Here is a 14,978-nt window from a genome sequence, read left to right as displayed (position 1 = left end):
CAGATAAAGACCTAAACACAGCCCCCCGGGATGCCCAGACACACTCATCAATTCATGATTAAACCAACACTAAATACGATAGTTTCCAGATGTCAGCCAACATAACATCAGATGGAACTTGCTCTACAGGTCCAAAATCCAAATCAGGTTAAGCCACTGCAGATTCAACCCCAGAACCACCACCACAAACAAGTAAGGCACCACCATGAAGACCACACACCCCATTTGGAAGATATTTAAGGAAGTCATGGGCTACCCGAGTTGGAAATAAGAGTTGAAGATGTTGCTACAGGGCCTACCAGGTCTTCTCTTACTTGTATATGCCTATCCATCAGGCCAGCAGATATTTTACTCATAGAGGGGGCAGAGCCATACTTTATTTTGCTTGTTCCTCACAATTAGGCAAAAAAAAAAAAAAAAAAAAGTATTCAGAGTCCTTGGCATTGACAAAAGAAGTGTGAAAGCATCCAGGCAGAGTAACAGAGCAGAACCGTTTGAGTCCAATGCCTTTTTGTCAGCCAGTATGGGGAAAATGGTACTGGCCAAATCATTAGAAAATGTCTAAACCTCCAATATTTTGAGGAAGGGAACCTCTGAAAAAAATTTCTAGGCTACCCCCCCCACAAAAAAAAAAAAGTTGGAAACCTTAAGCAAACCATGGGATGGATTAAGAGAAACAGAAGAGGAGCCTTTGTAATATGCATGCCAATACTAAGGCCTGACTCGCAAGTACAAAAGCCTTTCCGGTTTTACTGCAAAAGTTGGCCCATTTTGTATCCCAGGCAAGCCTAATAATGTTGCCCACATATGGTGTTGACTTAACTGGCAAAGGAGTTCATTTTCAAAGCATTTAGACTCCCAAAGTACCTTAAGTTACTATGGAACTTTGTGTCTAAGTTCTTTGAAATGGAGCCCCTTAGCCTTGAAGAACATATAGTATGCTATCAACCACCAAGAAGAAGGAGAACACAGAACCTTTTCACCTATCCACCACTCAACGGAACTTGTCGTAAGAAACTATACGACAACCTCCTGGGGACACAGGCAGCCAAAATAGACTCTGACATCTCAACATTACTGACCAAAACAACAGACATAAAAGAGTTCCGCAAAGAAATAAAAACACTACTGTTCAAAAAATATCTCCCATCACTCTAACCACCACCCAATGAGTTCCCAACCAACGACTTCGGAAACACCCATCTATACCATCTCTTTGTCTGTGACCTAAAATGTAATGTAACTCTTCTACTTTACACCCGATTTAAACGATCGAGTTGCCAAGTATTACCTCTGCAAAATACACTATCTTCTGTTATATGTAATAACTTCTGTGACAAGTATTATCTTCTGTGAACTTGAAGTATCATAACTCTTTACTGTTACTGTAATATACTCCTATCCTGAAATGTAATTCTACTGGAACTGTCCAGATATCTTCTATAATGTAATCCGCCTAGAACCGCAAGGCACAGGCGGAATAGAAATCCCTAATGTAATGTAATGTAAAAAGACTGCCTCAAAAGGGTTTCCTTCTAAGAGAAAGATTAATTTTGATTATAAAAAACTCAAAATGTATGACTAGAAAACCTCACACACTACATAATTTCTCATCAGGCACTCCGTAATAACCTCAGGCGTTATTTACTATAGCGCTTAACAGACACGAGCTCCATGAAGTTGTTTTGCTCACTCAAATCTAGCACTTCTGAAGAAAGAAAAGCTTAGTCTAAGCAGCTAAGCTATAATCAATACTTAGCTTCTTCTATAGTGGCAAAATTTATTTTTCCCCCAAGTAATGAGAGATGCCAACATGAAGAGCCCTTTAAAAGAACTAAAACAAAAGCGTACCACTGATTTTGAATCAACTATTTTAAAAATGAATAGCACATTACAGTTGATACAGTTTCTCTACTTACTCTTGAGGAAGTTGTAAACAGAACGGGAAATTGTGTTTTCCAGCTGGTAAGGCGAGAAAATTTTCACCTGCAAAACAGAACAAAACTTCTACACCTGATTTACAAACTGTAAAAGAATATAAATAAGGAGTTTTTAAAAATCAAGGGGTTAATTTTTAGCCAGCATGGTCAGTCAATGTATTGATTTAAGCATTAGTACTGGCTTTAAATTATCTGTATAACTAGTAGCATTGAATGTACATGCATTCAGTGATAATACTTTTAGTTTAGGCCTGCCAGGCCTGAACTAAATGGAAACCTCATCTTTTTGTGGTTGAATATGACTACTAATTGGATGCTTATTGTGTTTTTCTTGGAACCTCCTGGGCCCTGCCCCCACTCTATACTGATATCTAGCTGATCAGCAATATATATATATATATATATATATATATATTTTTTTTTTATAATACATGAATAGAAGAGTTATGCATTGGTCACCTAGTGGTTAACAACTCCATTTGCTCCTTTCCCAGGCAGAGAGCCCATCCAAAAGGGGTGTCAAGGAATCAAAGCCACCGAGAAAAAGGCAAACTTAAGCATAAAAATAAGAAAGAAGCAGAGTAGATCAGAAGCACTTCTGCAGTTTGCTCGCAGAAATAAGAACTGCAGGTGGCTCTTTGCTCCCTAGCTATTTGGGAGGAGCAGAGGGAAAAAAAATGTGGTTTTCTGCAAGACCTGGTTAGCAGGTTGGGATAAACACCTATTGTATTGACTCCAGAGACATAACAGAAAGTAGGCTTTCAAATTTACCCCCTCTTTCATTAATGCAAAGCGTAGGTTTTAGCGCCAGCAGTGGCAGTAACTGCTCCGATACTCATAGGAAAACTTTTCTCTGCGGCTCTCCAAGTACCTACAAATCCATAATGTGGCCCTGCAAAGGGTACGAGACCACTGGCTTATGGACTAAGTTGTATCTAAGGCAATGGCAGGTTAAGTGACTTAAGTAACAAGAAGTCACAGTGGTATCTGAATCTGGTTTCGAGGTTTTTTTTTTTTTTTTAAGGTTATACTTTGATTCCAACCTAAGGATACCATATCATTTGCTTTTACCCATCTGAAGTTTCACCAGTGGTCTGCCTCTAATTTAAGATGCATTTTCATTACTCCCTATATATAGTGGCACTGCTTTCACACCTAATGTCAAGTATAACTGTACCAGCACCATAAAAGTTTTTCTGCAGTTTGTTGTGCCGAAGTAAATTGGTCACAGGAGCAAATGGTTTCTGGAAAACAGTCTTCTGATTACAAGCAGGAGAGACAGAGTTTGCAACTGGTGTCCTTCATATCAAGGTCTTCCTGTCACAGCAAAAACACACTTGCAACCAAAAGGCATGAACTTCAGCTATCCATGCAGTGGCAAGATACAGTATATACTTGAATATAAACAGATTCTTCTTTTTTTGGAGGGGGGTTTGACTCAAATATAATCCAAGATTAGAAATTTGGGTGATTCTGATGAGAAAGTCTACAAAGACTAGACATCTTTGCCATAAGTTTTAACAATTATTTTTAATTTTAAATATTTTTATTAACATCAAAACCACATAACATTTATATCAGCAATTTAAACAGTTCCTGTGATTTTAGGTTTTTGTTCCCACATCCCCTTGTAGCTTGAAAAGCCTTTGAGAAAAATATATTTTTGGGGGGGAGGTTCCAAGGTTCCCTAGTGGCTACTTGAGCATGAAGGTAAGAAGCAGTAACAGAACAGGACGGTACTGTATAAACACAAACAAACTTGAATGCATATCCAGTCCATCCATCCATGCTAACTGCTCAACTCCATAATTCTCAGATTGCCCTCAATTTTATTAACCTAACACAGCAACACTTGCATCAACCTCCGCCCCTGACGAATACAGACACCACTATTCTTCATGGATTCCTCCCTCAGCCAAACTCAATTCATCGACTCAATTTATTGTGGATATCCTGGCTCCAGCTCTTGAGGACTGGAATTGCCTACCCCTGCAACAGGCCATATCCATTGTTTGCCTGTCCTCTTTTTCGAGGTTGCTTTTAACTCCTAGCCCTAACCCTCACTCACTTGTAAAGCACCCATGCCTGAGAAACTCCCTTATGCCCTACTTGTCCTGTCTATTTGATTAGACTGTAAGCTCTACTGGATAGGGACTGTCTCTTGAATGTTTTATTGTACAGTACTGCGTACTTCTATCAGCGCTAAAGAAATAAGTAGTCGTCCTCTATGAACCACAGTCATTGTACTTCACACCCTGGAACACTTTTTCTTTAGACAATGCTGAACCATCTACCTCCGATGTGCTGTTCTAACCGTCACCTGTGACTTCTCTTATTTGACACATCAATCACTTTGGCCTTGTTTACTTCTCTCCCACAGGCATATTCAACTCCAATATCAATTGTCTTTGCAAATTTCACTCATGTTAACCTTGGCCCTAAAAACTCAGTAACACAAACAATCACGAGCAAGACCTGAGACACCCAGATTTGTCTATGGAGGTAGGATGGAAAGGCCGCATGAAGACAATTCTATGATGAGGTACTGTCATTTTTGAGATGATAAATTTATCATCTGTGGATCTCACCCAGGCTCACAGTTCGGTATTACAGTTGGGTTTAGGTTACATGTTAAGACACTTCTCCTGATTTTTTTCAAATAAAGGTAGCGTTTTTTAAATTTATCCGTAAGATTCAACTAAAGATTTTTTTTCCATGGGGATGAGGAACAATCATCAATGGATCAGGAGGATTTAGATAATGAGGAAGAAGTTGTGAGTGAAGCTACCTTACCAATCTGCAAAGTTAGATCAAAATGGATTCCCCCTGGGCCGATGGATCCAGCTACCCATATTTTTCAACAGTTAGTAATAAAAGACTTGTCAATACTTGAAGAGGATTGGAGGTTTCATAGGACCCCCAAAAACATGACAGATCAACAATATGAAGCCCTCCAACAGTTGAAGACTAACAATGAGCTAGTCATTATTAAAGCTGATAAGGGAGGAGCCACGGTGGTCCTGAATAAAAAGGATTACATTATTGAGGCCACACGTCACTTGACTGATGGTACGGCATACAGAAAATTGGAAACGGATCCTACAGAGGGTTTAAAGGAGGAGATAAGGATTTGGGTTAACCAATTTTATGATAAGAAAATGTTAACTAAGAAAGAGCATGAATTTTTAATACAAAGATTCCCAAAGAGACCGGGTATATACTTTGTACCAAAAGTACACAAAGGACTGACATCTCCCCCGGGACGCCCCATAGTGAATACCAGAGGATCAGTATTAGATCCCTTATCTCAATTTGTTGACTTTTTTCTATGTACAGCAGCCAGGAAAGTAAAATCCTTCCTGAAAGACACATCTCATTTTTTGAGAAAGATACAGGCTCTACAAAATATTAGAGAAGACCTATGGATGGTGACAATGGACGTTGTCTCACTGTACACCCAGATCCCTCAGACCCAAGCTTTGAGCATAATTGAAGAAATTTTTGAAAAACGTGAGACTCCTCAGAGAATCTCCACAGTCTTCCTTATGCAGTTGGCTCGTTGGGTAATAAATTCTAACTATTTTGAGTTCCAGGATCAATTTTTTAATCAGATTCAGGGGGTCGCTATGGGAGCCACCTTGGCCCCTTCAGTAGCCACTTTATATATGGCTAAGTTTGAGGACTCTTATGTATACACAGCGTGCCAATATAAAAATATTTTGTTATGGACTAGATTCCTGGATGATGTTTTTTTCTTGTGGAGAGGCACAATAAATGGATTGACAGAATTTTTGGATTACCTAAATTCCAGAGATCCACAAATCAAGTTTACATATGCCTTTCATCAACAGAAAATTGAATTTTTAGATCTCATAGTAAAGCACACTCATGAGGGTTTGTTTCTCCACTACCATCTATAGGAAACCCATGTCCCGGAATACCCTTTTGCATTTTTCTAGTCACCACCCAGTAAATTTAAAATTGAACTTACTCACTAGTCAATATTTTAGAATTAGAAGAAATTGTTCTGATCTACAAGACTTTAAACATCAGGCTAAGGTGCTAGAAGGCAGATTTTTGGAGAGAGGTTACCCGAAGAGGGCATTAAAGAAAGCTTACCTAAGATCACGGTATGCACATAGGGAACTATTGCTTGAGGAGAGGAAGAAGGAAGAGGAAGATGAACGCCTCATATGTGTTTTACCATTTTCAAGGGCTACAAAATTGCTCATACAGTTTATGAGGAAACATTGGCACATATTGGGGCTGCACACAAATCTAAGAGATTTCCCTATGATAGCTTTCCAGAGAGGTAAAACTATTGGACAGGTTCTAAATTTTAAGAAGTTTCATGATTATGCTGAAATCAAGCAGGGGAGACATCAAGCGTGCGGAAAATGCCAATGGTGTAATATCACCATAGAGGGGGCAAGGTGGGAGGTGCCTGGTAAATATATCACCATTGAATCAAGATCCATTTCTGATTGCAACAGCAGGGGGGTGATTTATATAATCATGTGCCCCTGCAACTTAATATACATAGGGAGGACCAGGAGACCAGTGAAGGTTCGTCTTAACGAACATAAATCACGCATAAAGAATAAAAAGAAGGAAGCACCGATGGTTCAGCATATGTTGCAGTTGAACCATTCTATACTTGATTTAAGATGGAGAATCATAGATGATGTCAGCGAGGGGAGGGTGGGTGGTAACATCGAGGCAGTTTTAAATGTTAAAGAGCAGCGCTGGATCCACCGGCTTAATACGGTGGAACCTGCGGGGTTAAATTCGGAAATAGAATGGTCTACCTTATATTGATTTCTCCAGGTTTAGTTGTTGAGATTATTTGTAGTATGGATCCCTGACGAAGCGGAAGCGAAACATGTCGGGTCCAACCGCTGCTTGTAAAAGATAAGTACATATCTAAGAATTGAAAAGATTCAAGGTTTCAATAATTTAAAAATTTAAGCATAAAAGATAGTTAACAGTTGTACCGGTGAGGATTTTTGCTCTCAAGACTCCCCGTTTAAAAATTTGCTACAACGGATGGAGGAGGGTATTGCTGAGGTCCATTAACAAACATAACACATATCTGAAATGAAAATGGTTTAAACAGCACATAGTGAGGAGTAAAATTGAGACGTGATTCAAGAGAGGCACCTTCAAAACTAGGCATCACTGATCAGGCACTTAAAAAAAAAAAAAAAAAAAAAAAAAAAAAAGAGGCTCCTGTTAGCAATATTAAAAAGGTTAAAAAAGAGATGAAGACCAACATAGCTGCTTTAAAATAAAACAGCTGGTAGTTTAGTCTAAAAGGATAAAGGATTTTCTGTGCTCAAAACTTGGGATTTCACCTCTCATTTTCTCCCACACCCAAAGATGGGATTGTATGTAAAGCAAAATTTTAGAGTAAATGGGCCATATACATGTATCTTATCTGGCCATGCAGTTTTATAAACACATGCAAACAGAGTACATACACACATGGTGTAATCTGTGCAAAAGCTTGTATGTGCTACTAAAGATCACAGTATGAGCCTATTTTATAAAGTCACAGTCACCTATATAGACTTTATAAAATAGTTATATTTTTATGGGAGGTGGCAGCTATAATAGGACACACAAATACTAGAAATGTAAAGTACTGGATATTTTCCTAAGAGTTGACTTCATTCTTCGAGAAAATGTGTTAGTGAATGGGGCCCCAAGCCAATAAAAGATTTTTCCCATAGATTTATCCAGAAATAAAGGGCAAATAAATTCTAGATCAAGTGTTATACTTTTAAAATCAAATCCGTGCAAAATACAAAAGCTAAATCGCAAATTGCTGTTGATAAATCTTTAGTGAACTAACACACAACTTTAGTTCTACAGTGCTTTGACACCAGTCTCCTACTTACTTACCCAGCCACCCCCTCCCTCTTCCCATGAAACTATCACTGAAATGCTTTCATGCCCCTATCACCGTCCCCCACAAACCATCTGATCCCATCCACATAAGCCTCAAATAGTTTTATACTGAACTTATTTTATTAAACTAGAAAAAGAAACAATATTCTGTACAATTGTTATTTTATAAATCAAAGTTCTGGCTGAACTAGAGAAAGAGATGTTCAGCTGGCATGGCTTCATTTATAAATGTTTATCAACACAACTAATATATATATATTTTTTTTAAAAACATCCTAAAAGGATACTACTTTATCCTAAAAGGATACTACTTTATCCTAAAGCAAAAAAAGAAATTTTTTTTTTCTGCCTTTGTTGTCTGGTTTCTGCTTTCCTCATTCAATTCATATTATCCATTGTCTTCCTTCTCTCTCCCTTCCATCTCTCCCTCCACCACACCCCCAATTGGTCTGGCATCTCTCTCTTGCCCATTTCCCTTCAGTGTCTTCTCCCCACTTCTCTTCCCAAATTCCCTTCAGCCCACTCTCTCTTCCCCATTTCCCTTCAGCAGTCTGTTCCTCTCCCCCCATCTCTCCACTTCCCTTCAGCGCGCGTTGTCGAGCAGCCCCCTCCCCCAATCACCAGAGATCCTCCCTTCCGAGTCATCCAAGGGCATCCCCTCCCTTACTTCTTTCCCCTCACCTTACCATGGCGATTTTCTGTGCTTTTTTCGTTTCCCAGCTGCCCGAGCCGGCTTTCATCAAATCGCATGTGGCTGCCAAAACTTATTCTCTGATGCAACTTCCTGTTTCTGGTTGCGTCAGAGAGGTTTCGGCAGCCACATGTGATTTGATGAAAGCCAGTTGGGAGATGAACCCCCAAAAAAATACCACCACGGGGTGTGTGGGGAGAGAAGGAAGAACGGAAATGCCCAATCGGTGACCACACACACTTGTTCCCGACCGTAACTGCGGAAACAAGATCATTCACCGCTACACGGGGCGGTGAATGGCCTTGTTCCCATACCTGTGGCGACAACTTTTTCTCCCACCGTTTCGGCGGGTAACAGCCACCGTGTCATTCTCTACTTTGGGGTTCTAGAACCTTTTGTTACTCTTTGGGGTTCCGGAATCTTTTGTTACTCTGCCTGAAATCTTGATACTCCTTTGGGGTTCTAGAACCTTTTGTTACTCTTTGGGGTTCCAGAATCTTTTGTTACTCTGCCTGAAATCTTGATACTCCATTGGGGTTCTAGAACCTTTTGTTACTCTTTGGGGGTTCCGGAATCTTTGAGATTCTGCCTGTAACCTTGATACTCCTTTGGGGTTCCAGAACCTTTTGTTACTCTTTGGGCTTCCGGAATCTGAGATTCTGCCTGGAACCTTAATACTCCTTTGGGATTCTGGAATCTTTGAGAGTGTGCCTGGAACCTTGATACTCCTTTGGGGTTCTAGAACCTTTTGTTACGCTTTGGGCTTCATGAATCTGAGATTGTGCCTGGAACCTTGATACTCCTTTGGGGTTCTAGAACCTTCCTTTACTCTTTGGGGTCCCGGAATCTTTTGCTACTCCTTGGGACCTGGATTGGCTCCTGGGCTCGATGGCCCCTCGGGCTGACCCAGGAAGGCCAGTCTCGTTACGTCAGCTTTCTGCCCCTCACCTGCCGGCGTGTCCTGCAGCGTGTGGTCCACGTTCAGGTACTCCTTCTCGAGCGAGGCCCGGCGCTCTCCGCTGTAGAGGCGGGCGGCGCCGCGCGCCTGCAGCCTCACGGTCCTGACCCGCAGCTCCCCGACCAGCACCAGCAGCACCTGCCCCCTCAGCTCCTGGCCGGCGGCGTAGCCCTCCTCCATGGCGGTCTCGAGCGCGATGCGCAGCCTCTTCACCGCCATGGCCGCGCGCCCGGCTTCAGCGCAGCCCAGTCGGCGCCGCCGGGGAGAAAGGCCTGGTCTCGCGCGCCTCTGCCCGCTGTCTGTGAAGGAGCATCGGAGAGACGAGAGCGCACCCCCTCCGCGGCCAGAAAAAAAAACCAGCCGCCCGCAGCCCACCCAAAATAAAGAATTATTATGACAGGGCGGGCGGCGACGATCACGCACGCTGCGCTCGGATTGGCTGAGTCGCCGACGGCCGGAGACGACGCCTCTGACGCACCCACGTCCTCGTCTTCCTATTAGCCGAGCCAAACTCCATGCCTGCTCCGCGTGTCCTGCGAACCGGACCAATCGGCAGTGGGCGCTTGCACGTGAACAGCGCTGGCATTGGACGACGGCAAGCAGGTCGGCGAGGCCTGGCCAATCGGAGGCGCCCTAGAGGCACGTGGACAAGCGAGCATATAAACAACTTGTGCGGAACTTCCGCGTGCGTTACCTTAGCAACAGGAGTTTGGCAGGCGGGCAGAGGCGCGTGCCCCTTTCACAAGGGCCGTAGGTGTGATGTGTTTACAGGTACATACGGTAGCAGTGCTTCAAACTTTTTTTTAGCTCTAGCACATTATAATTTGAATGATAAAATTGCAAAACCGACCCAAAACATTACATTTGAGAGTGATTTATTTAAAGTTCTTTAAGCCATGTATAGGTAATTGTAACAACGGTGAAACTAAGGGTTCCTTTTACTAAGCTGCATTAGGGCTTTAACGCGCGGAATAGCGTGCACTAGATGCTAATGGCAGCATTGAGCTAGCGTTAGTTCTAGCCGCATAGCACGGGGTTAGCGAGCACTAATCTGCGTGCACTAAAAACGCTAGCACACCTTAGTAAAAGGAGCCCCAAATTAGATAGAATAGAATTGCTAATCAATGCAATGCATGTGCTTGTTGTGACTGCAAATTAACTCAAAAACGCGGCTCAATAGTTGACAAGTAAACACGCATTTCATCATCCACCATCTGCAGTGGTTCTCTTTTTCTCAATTTAATTTCTGTCAGAGCTGAAAATCCAAGTTCACAAAGGTAAGAAGATCCAAAGGGTAACAAAGCCTTGATTGCTTTGTTGCTCAAGTTAGGATAACGACTGCATAAAAAATAAAATTACTCGCCGTTAGTTTTCAAGGACCATTCACGTCAAACAATGATGCTTGTCTGGACGGTTGTACCCTTACACACACAGACGCTCATAACATTGACAGAATCTTACGTACGGGACGTACATGTCATCTATTCTAGTGTAGACTTATGAAGGGAATTTTTAAAAATAAAGTAAAATTCTGGAACCTCTTCGGGGTATACGCAGTTTGAGAGACACTGGTATATAGCGTAGCACGTTGAATAGAAATAACAAAAATGACAATAACTGGAAAGCTGTGTATGCTAATGATTAGTATTCAAGTTTCAAGTTTATTTAAAATTTCGTATACTATCTAATCAGGCTTCTAAGCAGTGTACAGTAATCATAAAACATACATTGACTAAAATACAATCTTAAAATTACAGGGTATCTTTTAGGATAGCTAATACATACAAAGATGTTTAAAACTTGAACATACAGGAACAAAAGGTAGAAAGGTGAGAACTACAATATTCTGAGAAAAAAAAGCTACAGATAGGGAGGGGTATTCTAGTGGTTAGGGCCCTAGGAAGACAAAGAGACAGCCCAGTTCAATCTCATTGCTGCTAGCCCAAGTCACTTTAACTCTCCTCTACCCTCTGGGGACAGGGAAATATTTAGAGCACCTTAATGTAACCTTTGCCACTCTACTGAAAAAGGTGCGAGTTAAAAATCTCATAATAAATAGCTGGAGAGACGAGGGTGGCCAACATATTGCCAATTTTCCTGAGGTGATCTGGGAAATTATAGACTGGCGAGTTTGACGTTGCTGCCAGGCAAAATGGTAGAGGCTATTATAAGGAACAAAATGACAGATCATATACATAAGCGTGGATTAATGAGAGAAAGCTAGATTTAGTCAATGGAAATCTTGCCTCACCAATCTACTACATTTCTTTGAAGGGTGAGAATGACAGGGCCAAATTTCATAGGCAATGGAATGCCCTAGCCCCAACGGAATCCTGTAGCATAACCTCTCTCCAGCTCCCAATCCCCTCACCTACCTTCCCTGGTTGCTATAAATTGAAATAGTCCAGCAGCCACCCCGTAGCAACAACGAGCAGGCCTGCCCCAGAATTCTTCATTCTACAGCGACGCTGCACGGTAGCTGCCCGAAGATCTAAAATTGCAGTGGCTGGAAGGAAGTGAGTGGTAAAGTAGAGCCATAACTGACTCTGACTGCCAATTTTAGGAGAGCCCATGGCCCCTATGGCCTTCCCTGTTTTGATGCCTATGAATTTGTCCTCGTCCCGTGGGATCTTTTTCCATCCTCATCCCATCCCCATCCTTGCAAGGTCTGTCCTCATCTGCACTTAAAGTGTTTGAGGTTTGTGCAGATGAGGACAGAGCTTGAAAGGATGGGGTTGGGATGAAGATGGAAAAGATCCCAAGGGATTTTTGAGGTGGGTGAACCTATGACTAATTCTAAAACTCACCAAAAATTGATTTTAGAGACCCGCCTCAGATCAATCTGCCAGGCTGTCAGCCTGTTTACCATGCCATGTTGTGTTGGGAGCTGCAAGATGGAAGCTGAAACTGCTTACAGAGCGAACCTCAGCCTCTACAAGCCTGGATCCTGGATTGCCTGTTTCTTCTGACTGCCTCTTGGGCCCAGCGTCCCAGCTAAACACCTCAAATTCCTCCTGAACCTGTGCACAGAATGGGGGGAGGAACGCAGTCGGCCCTGATCCTAGTTAAACCACGCAGCCTGCGCTCAAACCCACTATTGGACAAACCTAGGGTGAGCTATGCTCCCAAAGTAATGAACCCTGAGCTCTCGAACTGTGGACTATTATAAATGTATTTATTTGTGTTTTTTGGAAGAAGAAATAAATAAATCATCTTTTTAGAACATCATCAGCCACAGTTTTCTGTTTTTATCGTTTTGATTGTTTTCACTGTGGAATATTGGGTCTTCCATTTTTTTTATTTCTTGCAACTTTCCATGAAATACAGACTATGTTAAAACAAGGACTCTAGGATTTACTGCAGATGCAGTCTTCACATACTTTAAAGGCATCCATGCCTGCCTCAACCTAGCCTAGAATACATTGAGGTATCGATCGAGGACAAGGTCACACATCCCTGCTTGATGTCGTGCATCTATACTGCTACTAATGACTGGATAGTCAGTTCAAAGTGGTTTATTTGAGCTTCTACAGACTACAGTGGTGTTTCTAAGCATGAGCTTCAGTAATGATGTTACAATACATGAGTTTCAGAGCTTCAGTTATGATGTTACATGAGCTACGTTTTATGATGTTTCGATACTCAAGCTATAAACTATAAATCCTCATGTCCAAAGTCTTTAAACATTGCCCACCTTAATAAAACAGCGCTCCATGCAGATTTTTTTCTGTGCCATTTTGAGCACCTTATACTGACTCTACTTCTAAACGTGTTAAGGTATGCTTGGAGACTGTTTTTTTGAAATTAAGCCTGTGACACTCAGTATAATAGGAAATACCGGTATTTCTGTTTGTTCCTGTCAGATGTTCTCCTTTTCAAAGAATTGCTTGATGTGAGAGCATGTGAGTTATATTTTGAAGAGCATGCTGAATAATAAGAAATCACATTTAAGACTGAAAAGGAAACCAAAATAGAAATCGGAGATATATTTGACACATGGTGGATGTTCTGATTGATGTCTTTACATTTTTCACATGTAAATTTGAGGAGTTCTGATTATATCATGCTGATTTAGTCGTACATCCACAGCAATTTATACACGACAGTTCCTATTCTAAAGTCCCTTCTTTGCTTAGGAGCCATATCACCAGTTTTGTTTGACTAGCATTCAGTGGTTGACTGGTTTTGTTTTGATAGTTTTCCATGGCTTAAACATTTGCATCTGTCATTTTTTTTAGTGAATGCTATGAAATATAGAATAAAAGACAAAGGACAGATGATACCTCACTTCTAGCATCTTTATAAGTGAATCCTGCTTTGGAAGGATGACCAAATCTTGTTGAAGGTTGGAAGTTTTTTTGGTTTAATTGTACATATATAAACTATAGAATAGATCAACTAAAGTTAGATGCTAGGATGATGTGAGTTAAGTGGATTCTAGGGACCCCCAGCAAACATGGCTTATTGGTCTGGTGAGGGGGGAGGGGCACTGGTGGTTGGACTGAGGCCCTTTCCAGAGGAAGCATCAACTTCAACCCACTTGGCCAGAAAGTTTGTAAGGAATACATCCAATACTGTTCAATCTGGTGCAGTTTTTTTCCTTGAATCACTCTGACACATAGGGAAAGGGAATGGGGACTTGTACTGCCTTTTTGTGGCTTTGGCATTCAAAGCAGTGGGCACTGGAGGATTAAGTGATTTGCCGAGGGTCACAAGGAGCAGCACTGGGATTTGATCTCACAACCTCCAGCAGCTCTACCAGTCAGCCACACCTTCAGTCCATCCCAGTGTGGCAATTCTTATATGAGCCAAGTCTAGAACAGTCAAGCCATTGTGACATCACTGCTGAGGTTGTCTCTTAGGCATTGATGGAATGAGGCATTATGACATCACAATCTCAGCTCTGGAATGTTGCTACTCTTTGGGTTTCTTCCAGGTACTTGGGACCTGGGTTGGCCACTGTTGGAAACAGGATTCTGGGCTTGATGAAAGAGAAGGGGAATTAGGACTTGTATACTGCCTTATGTGGCTTTGGCATTCAAAGCTGTGGGCACTGGAGGATTAAGTGACTTGCCCATGGCCACAAGGAGCAGCACTGGGAGTTGATCTCGCAACCTCTGGGTGCAGAGGCAGCAGCACAACCCGTGAGCCACAGCCCTTCCTCCACTGAATATATCACTGCATATTTCAGGCCAGATTCTGTAAACAGTGCCTATTTTGGCCGGCTTATCAATCGCATGTAAACACCATTTATAGAATCATGCCTAAAGGCACCTACCAAAAACATAGGAGCCGGTAATACAGGCCAGGGTTTTACTGGCCTACATTGCTGGCACCTGAGTTAATTAGTGAATCATGCCTAGTGGCACCTAAGTCCCACTCCACTGTTAACCAAGCCCACTTAGGCATTAGGCACCTAAGGGCCTATCTTTTATCGAATCAGGTGTACCTTTGAGGTGTCTTAGGGTGACCACAGCAA

The 14,978-nt window shown here is 41.9% G+C and overlaps 1 protein-coding gene and 1 long non-coding RNA gene across 3 annotated transcripts in view; one reads left to right on the top strand and one right to left on the bottom strand.

Moving 5' to 3' along the window:
* The window catches only part of ARRDC4 (arrestin domain containing 4), a 32,253-nt gene extending 22,384 nt beyond the window's left edge, over window positions 1–9,869 (bottom strand). The window contains exons 1-2 of one of the 2 annotated variants that reach the window (XM_033919915.1): window positions 9,490–9,869; window positions 1,920–2,007 (exon numbers count right to left, since the gene is read on the bottom strand). In XM_033919915.1, coding sequence (XP_033775806.1) covers window positions 1,920–2,007; window positions 9,490–9,718 — 317 coding nt within the window. In that variant the 5' untranslated portion in view covers window positions 9,719–9,869. The remainder of the gene's footprint in view (window positions 1–1,919; window positions 2,008–9,489) is intronic. The other variant, XM_033919916.1, reaches the window with a different exon arrangement.
* Window positions 9,870–10,130: 261 nt separating this feature from the next.
* LOC117348481 lies at window positions 10,131–12,727 on the top strand. The gene is made up of 2 exons (XR_004536997.1): window positions 10,131–10,270; window positions 12,323–12,727. It is a non-coding gene; the product is annotated as an uncharacterized LOC117348481 (long non-coding RNA).
* The last annotated feature ends 2,251 nt before the right edge of the window (window positions 12,728–14,978 follow it).

Source organism: Geotrypetes seraphini, chromosome 14 (genome assembly GCF_902459505.1).
Source record: "Geotrypetes seraphini chromosome 14, aGeoSer1.1, whole genome shotgun sequence".
NCBI lineage: Eukaryota > Metazoa > Chordata > Amphibia > Gymnophiona > Dermophiidae > Geotrypetes > Geotrypetes seraphini.
Note: the sequence above shows the minus strand (reverse complement) of the source record. Positions and strands in the feature narration are given on the sequence as shown.